The 10,583-nt window shown below is 51.1% G+C and overlaps 1 protein-coding gene across 1 annotated transcript; it reads left to right on the top strand.

Annotated features, from left to right (window-relative positions):
* Positions 1–5,916: 5,916 nt before the first annotated feature.
* On the top strand, positions 5,917–7,655 carry LOC101755684 (sex determination protein tasselseed-2). The gene is made up of 2 exons (XM_004984840.3): positions 5,917–6,169; positions 6,312–7,655. Exons 1-2 carry the CDS (start codon positions 6,015–6,017, stop codon positions 7,150–7,152), a joined length of 996 nt encoding a protein of 331 aa, XP_004984897.1. The 5' UTR covers positions 5,917–6,014; the 3' UTR covers positions 7,153–7,655.
* Positions 7,656–10,583: the final 2,928 nt, after the last annotated feature.

Below are 10,583 nucleotides of genomic sequence, written 5' to 3'. Positions count from 1 at the left end.
TTTGGGAGACATGGGCTAAACTTTAGCTCTATCACATCGGATGTTCGGATGCTAATTAGGAGGACTAAATATGAGTTAATTACAAAACTAATAGCAGAACCCCTAGGCTAAATCACGAGACAAATCTATTGAGCCTAATTAATCCATCATTAGCGAATGGTTACTGTAGCACCACATTGTCAAATTATGGACTAATTAGGCTTAATAGATTTGTCTCACGATTTAGCCTAGGGGTTGTGTAATTAGTTTAGGTTTAATACTCCTAATTAGTGTTCAAACACCCCCAAGTTGATCTAATTTTTTTTTATGTTTTGTTACTTCTGTACTAAAATTTAGTGTCATCCTAGTTATCATTTGATGGCACATCTCAAATCTTTCCTACCCTGCTTGTCTTATCATTTCCCAGTAGCGCTAATTTCTGTGTTCACTTTAGATATCGAAGCCAATCATGCAGTGATGATGTGTGTTGGATTGGTTTGCAACATAGAGGAGGGAATCAAATCTGACCGTACAGTATTTTAGTACCGACTCGGGATTCAAATCCACCAAAGATCTACTTGTTAATTTGGTCGTGGCTCACACGGGCGATCATACGATCGTACTAACTAGTACATAAATCGTGCGATTACGCTCCTGATTTCAAGAGATCAGTCTTTAGCGAGCTGTTCCATGGATCCATGTACCAGCTTCTTATTTATTTCGGTTTTTGTTGAGATGATAAGTACTGGCAGAAAAGTATCGCCAACATTCATATCGAAACTCAGAAAAAAAAATCGTCAAGATATAACAGGATACCAACGTTATTGTGGATGTACAATTGTACTACGAGCTCTCAAAAAGGAAAATTGCGCTTTACACGTCTTGCCGCCGCGTTGACGCCGGCTCCGACTGGACCAGCTTGCAGATGAAGATGGTGCAGTTCCATGACCAGTTTAAACACAAACACCCAACGATCAGTCTTGTCTTTTCAGGCGCCAATGATCAGGGAATCCCCTACTGGGGCCTTTTGAGTTTGACTCTGCATCGCTTCTTGCCACTGCTAGCCAGCTTTCCTCGGCGGCCGGCCTAACGATGCAAGATCCCGTAGCGAAGCCTGCAGGGCTTGCGTGGCTTCGTTGCATCCGGAACATGGCTAGCCTATAGCCTAGAAGCCCTAGCTCCTGATCGGAACTGACAGTGAGCGGGCATTAGTTTATAAGCACTACGACGCGGCGAAAAGAATAACACGCCATGCAACTAATTAAACCTCCATATTTTTGGGTCTCCCCGCGTTTCTCCCAAGACATACACTACAGTTTATTCCTGGCTCGGATGCCTGATTAATTAAGCAAAGTCTACTGTTGATTCGGTCGTGATGTGTGTTGTCCTGTCTGAAAATCTTATGCGCCCGTCTGAAAATGAGCTATACTTCTAAATTCATTGGTCGAATGCAGCCATATACATAATAATGTTCATGGGTAATAATGCAGTATAGTGTATATATAGGTAGATTCATGGCTTTTCTTTAAAGTGCGCGAGTGATCCAAGCTTTGTTTGTTTGTTTTTCTTTTTTTGACAGGAGTGAAACGTGCTAGTTTAAAAGAAGCCCTGATGCGCACTAATCACTCAACTAATCCTACCACAATTTTTTTTATCATTAGATGAGCTATCTAGCTGCCTCTTATACTCTGTAGTATATCTTCTCTCTCAGTAAATGGAATCCCAAACCTCACTTATCTTGCCCGGCGACGCATGCCTAGCTAAATTTTCTTGAGTAAATTCCCTATATGCCATTGGAAATTTAACTTACGTGCCATCAAAATTTAGTCCATCCTATCAGTACCACTAAAAATTTAACTCCATCCCCTACGTGCCATTATTCTCACAGAACTGTTAGATGGATGTTAAGTGACTGCTGAAAAGACAATGTTACCCCTAGTAGCAAAGATGAAACATTCCCTTACTATCCCTTCTACGCCATTGCAAGCAAGAACACAAATCTGTACCAATACATATGCATAGACAAACAAAATTAAAACACATTTACTGATCATTGCAAGTTGTGATGTCCATACGTCTCCACATGATAAGCATCCATAGACAAGCAGCCATACAAGCAAACATTGATGTCAAGCATCATTTTTGTCCATACAAGTAGCCATTGATGTTCATACAAGCATCATTGCCATCAGCCTTTGCTGTCCATACAAGCAGCCATACAGGGAAAGTAACAGCACCTAATAGTTCACATAAGCCCAACAAAATAACAGTAGCTTTGGTTTTGTTAAAGCACCAAGCAAAATAGGAAGCGCCACACTAAATGAACTGAATCAACTAGAAATTCAGATCACACAGGCTGGTTTCCCTCAGACCATATCTAGGGAGTGGCGCAGCTCTGCAGGCAAGCAGGTCCTGAGCCACCGATTCCAGGGAGCGCCGCCGATTCCAGGGACGGGCGGAGGGGGCGGGTCCGGGCGACGAGAGTGGCGGGCGGCAGCGACCCAGCCCCTGCGCGGAGAGCCCCTGCGAGGATGGGAGAGGACGGGCGGGAGGACGGGGCCCTGCGAGCGCCTCCTCCGCGGGAGCCCCTGCGCGCGGCGCACGTGCGGGTCGCGACTGGAGGAGGGGGAGACCGCGGAGCGGGCCGCCGGCCGAGCGCACTCTGTTGGATTGGCCCGCGGCGGTGGCTAGGGTTTGGAGAAGGCCCGCCGATTTGGGGAAAGAAATGAAGAAGATGTGCGGTCGATGGTGTTGGTCTGTTGGAAAAGGACGCGGAAGGGTAAAGTTGGAACAACAGTGGATGAGCGAAACGGTTTAGCGGCGTTACGGATGTTTTATGGGATAAGGATGATGGGCATGGTACGTAATTTCCCGTAGCACTGGAGGGATGGACTAAATTTTAATGTCAGGTAAGGGATGGATTAAATTTCTAATGGCATACAAGAAATTTGCTCAATTTTCTTCGTGCACGTAATGTCGTCAGCATCATGTCACAACCTTTTCACTGCTGATAAGCAGTTGCGTACCCAAACCCTATAAAAAGAAAAGAAAAAATTGCATGCGTACAAAGCACAGCCGTGTGTATGTGTACGTGACGGAGAGGAATCCTTGTTGCTTTCGGCTGCGGCACGACCAGGAAGCCGTTATATGGAGATCAGCTCGTTCAAAGGGGGTTTAGGTGAGGCCAAGATTTGGTCAGTTGTTTAGGTATGGACCCAAAAGGGCAGAACAAATCAGATCCCATTTTTATTTTCCTCCGCACCTTCTTCCAGCTCCCGGAGAGGAGGGGAGGAGGCTTCGTGGCTGCTGCTACGAGAGCTGCCTTTTCCCTTTGACACTTTTTTTTGGCGGTTGCGAATTGCGATCGCTTGATATGGGTTTCGTTCGACGACTAGTCCGTTCCCGTGTGTACGACGGGACTCTTGGTCTTAGGTTTTTGGGATTGGAATTAAGCACTAGTGTAGTGTCAACTATTGTCAAGTATGTGCCGTACTAGTGCTAGCTAATCGAGCATATCTTATGGTTGTACTATCATTTGTAGGTGATTTTTGTATTTGAGATGTTTCGTGATGCATTGGGAACTAGAAACCCTCCATTAACGAAATACGTCGTCCTGTGCATTGTAACGACTCAGCTCAGGACCTTCACGCTGAGTAAATTACACCTACACAACAAATCGCTTTCATCCTCGCTTCACGTAAAATGGTAAAAGAGTTAACCCGAGGTTGCAATGCTTTCTAACACTGGCTATTTAAGTTGGCATCACGATGATCTCCAAAAATCCAAGAAAAATTACCTCAATTCAAGTTTGGAAAAGCACCAATTTATCAAGATATATCCCAGCATAGGTGTTATGGACCCGAGCAAAACTCGGGTCGGGCTGGCAAAAAAACCCGGTTACTTTCGGGCTCAAAATTTCCGTCCAAACTCGCCCATTAACTCTCCCGAGGCAACAAAATTAGGCCAAATTCGGGTCGGGGCACCCATCCTTTTTTATGTAAATGTAATTAGTTTATTATTCGAGCCGAGTTCAGCACGCCCATTTTTTTCACGAAAATCAGAGCCACGACCAGCCCTAAATGAGTATCGGGTCGGGCTTAGCCCGTCAGGCTGGGCCATCAGGCCGGGCCAGGCCTGTTGTGCTCAGGTCTAGTGATAATCTAAGTTGCTTCACTCGACGCACACTTTCCATTCTATTCAATAATTCGAATTAAAATCCTAATGTATGCCAACAAAGCACAACAATTTTATACTAGCAAAGAATAATCATGATGCAATGATCATCAAGTTAATCACAATTGGGTCGTTACACGCATTCTCGAAAAAGCATAGGGAACTGAAAATTGCAGTGCTAGATGGTCCTTCTTACAAGACGTAATCCCGAGCACGCAAATTCAAAAGCGTGGGGAGAATTTCGCATGACGAAAGCGTCTGTGGCCAAACTCGAATGCGTAATCCCTAGTCATGACTCATGAGCAGCGAAGACAATGGATCAAATGGTACAAATAGAAAATCAATTTGTACGTGGTACGTCCAAGTCCGATCACTTGGCTTGGGAAGCTGGAACTCCCCCACGAAGCGCCTTTGCGTAACAAGTCACGTACCCCGCTTATAAATTCCATCGAGAGAACCATTCCCGAGTCCGGTGTTAATCTAATCAGAAAAGATCAAAGGTGAAACAGCTTGGCTCGACCGGACTCTGGACTCTGGAGAGTGGAGACCAAATCCCCCACGTACGCGAGAAGAGTTCTCACACAATCGGCATCGTTGAACCAACACCTTCCCTGTCGGCACCTACCCAGCTGAAGCACACTGCAATAATGTCAACCTGTCGAACTTTGAGGGAAGAAACTCGAGACCTCGTATGAACGGCCACCATGCTACTATCCATTTGCCCGGCCTCGCCAGCTGCCCGGTTCGAAAAAGTAAGTGCTGTTGACCGATCGGTTCGTCCACTGCTCCATTTCCTTTTTGTCAGAGAAGTTGTTATGTGGCTGATCAACACGTCTGCCTCAAGCTTCCACGTCCACGCTGTGTTCAAGTTCAATCCGAGTTGGTCACGCGTGAGGTAAGCGAGGAGAGGACTCCACGCGGCACTGAACTTCCGTGGAGTTTTAGGGGCTGTTTGTGAGGCATAGGCCCCCTGTCACATATGTTTGGACACTAATTAGGAGTATTAAACATAGACTAATTATAAAATCAACCTCTAAGCTAAATCACAAGACGAATCTATTAAGCCTAATTAGTTCATGATTTGACAATGTAGTGCTACAGTAACCATTGCCTAATGAATAATTAATTGGACTTAATAGATTCGTCTCGCGATTTAGCCTAGGGGTTCTGCTATTAGTTTTATTATTAGCTCATGTTTAGTCCTCCTAATTATTATCCGATGTGACGGGACTAAATTTTAACCCCTGCTATCCAAACAGCCCCCTCGGCGCAGATCCACCTGTCCTGGCTCGGGACCAGGCAGCTCTGCCCCCTCCTCCCGGTCCCGTCCCGTCCCCGCGCCGAACCCGACCTGGCTCCGGCGCCCCCACACGCGCGGCGCGGTCAACCAGAGCCGCGCCCCGCCCCGCCCCCCCGGCGCCCAACCATGTGATGCGCAGCCGCCTGCAGCATCCACCCGGCCGCTCGCGACGTCACGGAACCGAACTCCCGTGGCTGGCTGAGGCCTGGCCCTCTCGGTGCGTCTGGTCTGCCTGCCCGGCCGTGGCTGTCCCCATCTCGCGGTCCACGGAGACATATGCTTGCGGAACGGGTTGGTTCACGGCAACGGGCGCCGCTCGCTCGCCTGCTCGCTCGGTCCCTGCCTGGTCAGGTCAGTCTCCGTCTCGCGTTCCACGAATGTGCAGTGCCGCCGCGACGGGCGCACGGAAGAGAGTGTGCGCCCGTCCCCGCTCGTGCCCGGCGCTATAAGTAGGGGCCCCGGCCCGCCGAGGCATTCCACAGGCCGCAGCAGCAGAGGAGCGCGCAACGCACACGCACACGCTTCCTGTGTCCCCGCCTGAGCTGCAGCGGCCGAGAGATACATGCAAGCCAGCCTCGCCTCGTACGCGGCGGCGGCCATGCCGACCCTGGACCTCCGCCCCGAGATGGCGCACGCGCACCAGCCGGCCATGTCGCCCTCGCACCACGCCTGGGACGGCAATGGCGCCGCCGTCGCCCCCACCCCCATGCCCAAGAGGTACTGCTCCTGCCTCCTGTCCCCCATGGTGTCTCGCCTTGTTTGGCTAGTAGTCGCCGCGTCCTTTTTCAGTTTTTCTCCCCCCGGTTTGTTGGAGTTCTTGTGGCTAATGCCGGCGACCTGTTTTTGTTTTGTCGTGCAGGCTGGACGGGAAGGTGGCCATTGTGACCGGCGGCGCGCGGGGGATCGGCGAGGCCATCGTGAGGCTGTTCGTCAAGCACGGCGCCCGGGTGGTGATCGCGGACATCGACGACGCCGCCGGGGAGGCGCTGGCGTCGGCGCTGGGCCCGCAGGTCAGCTTCGTGCGCTGCGACGTGTCCGTGGAGGAGGACGTCAAGCGCGCCGTCGACTGGGCGCAGTCGCGGCACGGCGGCCGCCTCGACGTCTACTGCAACAACGCCGGTGTCCTGGGCCGCCAGACGCGCGCCGCCAAGAGCATCCTGTCCTTCGACGCGGGCGAGTTCGACCGCGTTCTCCGCGTCAACGCCCTGGGCGCCGCACTTGGGATGAAGCACGCGGCGCTCGCCATGGCGCCCCGCCGCGCCGGGAGCATCGTCTCCGTCGCCAGCGTCGCCGGCGTGCTCGGCGGCCTGGGGCCCCACGCCTACACCGCCTCCAAGCACGCCATCGTGGGCCTCACCAAGAACGCGTCCTGCGAGCTCGGCGCGCACGGCATCCGCGTCAACTGCGTCTCCCCCTTCGGCGTCGCCACGCCGATGCTCATCAACGCCTGGCGCCAGGGCCACGACGACGCCGGCGACGCCGACCTCGATCTCGACATCACCGTCCCCAGCGACGAGGAGGTGGAGAAGATGGAGGAGGTCGTCAGGGGATTCGCCACGCTCAAGGGCCCCACGCTCAGACCCAGGGACATCGCCGAGGCGGTGCTCTTCCTGGCCAGCGACGAGTCCAGATACATCTCCGGCCACAACCTCGTCGTGGACGGCGGCGTCACCACCTCGAGAAATCTCATCGGGTTGTGAACGCGATTCATTCCATTGCAACGCTAATCAGTTCTTAGGGGGTGAGAAAAAAGATGTTAATTTAGGGGCCGGTCAGTTGAACTCGAAGTGATTTCGTTTGGTTGATTGATTCATCAACAGGTGTCGGGGCTTGAACATCTGAGCATTGCATTTGCATTTTCGTTTTGCTCTGGTCATTGAATTTGTTTCTCCCGGTGGTCCTGCCATGTGAATGGGGAGCCAGTTGGATGATTGAATAGTCAGTCGCTGTCTGGCACCAAACCAGTAGAAATATTCATGAGCAGTAGCTGACAATGTACGTGGAAAAGACCACAAAAATTGGGGAACAAGAGCATATAAAGGATTGGACAGTAGTACTCGGAGAAAAGTTGAAGCCCCGGGACTCTGGATTGGAGCTCAGGTTTATGGTCCAGTTGCGAGTGTTTGCGCGGAAGTGTCGCCTACATTGTTGTGGCTTGTGCTATCTGTTCAGTAGGCATGAAAATACCAGCACACTAATTGTATGCTCGGATATCGCAAGTGAGTAGTGCGTATGAACAATCCATGAAAGTCGAAAATAAGTTCATCATTCTGTACAATCGACCCAAATGCGTGTGGAATCGGCGACTTGGTTTCTGAAGTACTATGAGTACATGACGAGCATGAAACAAAAAAGAAAAACTTGTGCTAGGACAGATTCCAGTCGCAGTTACAGAACTGAAAAAGCAAGGAGAAAAAGGAAAACCTTTGTAGCTTAAAGAAAAGAAGACTTTTTTTGGACAAAACGAACGGTGGGCTTCTGTAGATCCGCGATCGTGTCGGGACATCAATGCGCGACGCGATGTGGTCACTCACTGCATCTGTCATGATCCAGGAAGCGAACTGCTCCCACTAAAATTTTCAGTTCAGATATGCGCAGAGCCCAAAGTCCCCTCTGCGACCGACGTTGCAGCCACCCTACCTGCAGCTGCAGACCCAGCACATTCAAGCAAGAACTGGTAGTGCTTGCTTCTGTAACAAATTTCTCCTTTCCACAGACGAGGGTCGTCCCGTCGATAGACACTAGTAGATCAAAATTCTAACGCAACAACAAGGGAGTAGAACACGAGACGGGTTCGAAGAGCATTTGGTATTGGCAGCCACCAGCCGCAGCCGCTGTGCAAGGCTCCTGCCTTAGCTCTCTGGTCTCACACCGCCACGGCGTCACACGCACACGCACACCAGCCGTGCCGCGCGCAGGTTTCGTTGAGCGCTGCCCCGGCCCGCGGCAACAGGGCTCCGAGCATGGCGGACGCATGTGCTCGGCATGTCGTCGCCGTCCCGTTTGCTCTCTGCTTCGCCACTAAACAACGGAGCGGTCAGCAGTAGGATACAAGCAAAGATGTGCTGTAGACTCGCATCGGAGGGAGCAAATTGCATGGGTCTTCCGGTACTCTGGCTCGAGGGACAGAGCATTGGTACGGAGGATGCGATGGACGGAGATCGCTTTTCCACAGACAGCGAGACAGACAAGGCAGCACTGCTGGAACTACACATCTTGCTCAGGCTGCTTTGCTAGACAGATAAGACAAGCTGTGAAGCCTGCCACCGTTTGAATAAAGACTGTACGAGTTTTCTAATCGGATAAAGAAAGTTTACTTGAGTTTTTGCCACTAGACAAAAGATATCGTTGTGGTAACGGAAAGGGGATGGATTGGATCCTCTAGTTGAGACAAGAAAAGCGTTGTCTAATGTCTACATGACTACATGAGCATGCAAAACAGATGTGCTATTAACCGAAATACATCGAAATGTACTGGGGGAATATATGCTCCCATTGGTGGACTGATGAGTGATGAGTGATGACAAGCTTCCAGGAAGCGCAGAAAGCCACGAAAATGGCGGTCCATGCATGGCGGCCGTAAACAACGCACGCTCGGCAGCATGTCCATCAGACCGATTCACTAGATTAAAGGTGCTTGTGACAAGACAGTGATGCAGCGTCTCGGTTTTATGACCAGGAAGAGTATAATAGCGCCTGCTTTCTTCCACAGATCGAATGTCATCCGATTTCTCTATGCCCGTGTTTATAGGGTGCGTTTGGTTTAGAGTTGAATATGGTTGGAATGGGTTCGATCCGTATTTGGTTAGAAATATAGTAAGTTGGGTTTGTTCCTTATAGAGAATATATCCTGTAGATGCGGGTTGGAATGGTACGCCTAAAAACGGCGGACCACCCTGACCCACATCAACACCATCCGTCTCCATTCTCCCATGGGGCAGCGGCAGAGGCGGGGCAGGGGTGGGGGCGGCCTCCAGTCGCGCGGCGGCACGCGGTCGGGATGGCAACCGAAGACGGAGGTGCCAGGCACGGTGGTGGCGCTACTGGAGGCGGCCCGAAGGATGGGGCATGCGGCGGGCAGGGTGACGGTGACGAGGTCGGGGAAGGGCGGCGGCGGCGAGTAGTCCAGCCGCTGGCCGCGGCGCGGGGTGGGGGGCGGACGCAGACGGCTAGGCCCCAGCGCGGCGCGCGAGCTCCTCGGGAACCGGCTGGATTCAGGGGATTGGACGGAAAAGACGAGGGTGGCAGGGTTAGGGTGGGGGAGGGGAGGCGCGCCCATCGGGTGCACGGACCGCTCGATGGTGGCTCGGCGCGTGGCCAGGGATATGGCGGCAGACGGCGAGAGGAGAGAAGGGAGGGGCGGGGCGGCATCGAGGAGAAGGGAGAAGGGAGGAGCTCTGCCGCCAGCCCAAGAGCTACTCCAGCCGAGAGAAGGAGAAGGTGGGGTAAAAGGAAAAAAGGAAAATATTAGGTGGATGACATGTGGGTCCACCAACGGATGTGGCTAACGACGTTAAAATGACATCCATCCCAACCTTATCAACCCCTCCAATTAAAAAAATTGAATCTAACCCATCCCTCTTATCCAAACACGAGATGGGTCGAACCCAACATAGAGAAGTGGGTCGGCTCCGATCCAACCCACATCATTCCAAAACCAAATATATGCGATGTCTTCGAGAGAGAATATTTGAGGTAGTTTTTTTTTTAATGTTCGAGCAGGCTTTCTGCGAAAGGCCAAGTATCTCTGGGATTTCTTTTCTGCGTCTTGCTGTGTTTTTCATCATTTGTTTCTTTTCTTTGGACTTTGGAAAAGGAGGCTTAAGCTTGCTCCGCTCATGCTCAATCTGGCTAAGAATATATCCTCCACTAGCACATTTGCGTACTTCTAAGCGAGCAGCGGCCCTATTCTCCACAAAACGGAAAAATCATGCTTACACGAAGGTAAGGAAAGATGGAGCATATCTTACGGAGTATTTGGATGTTAGGAGCTAAAGTTTAATCCTCGTCACATCGAATCTTCGGATGCTAATTAGGAGGACTAAATATGAGCTAATTATAAAACTAATTACACAGATGGAGGCTGTTCGCGAGACAATCTCTTGGGCAAGAGTGATTCATGTTTAGCGCA

The sequence above is a fragment of the Setaria italica genome, chromosome IX, assembly GCF_000263155.2.
Source record: "Setaria italica strain Yugu1 chromosome IX, Setaria_italica_v2.0, whole genome shotgun sequence".
In the NCBI taxonomy this organism is placed as follows: Eukaryota; Viridiplantae; Streptophyta; class Magnoliopsida; order Poales; family Poaceae; genus Setaria; species Setaria italica.
This window is presented reverse-complemented; position numbering and strand designations above follow the sequence as displayed.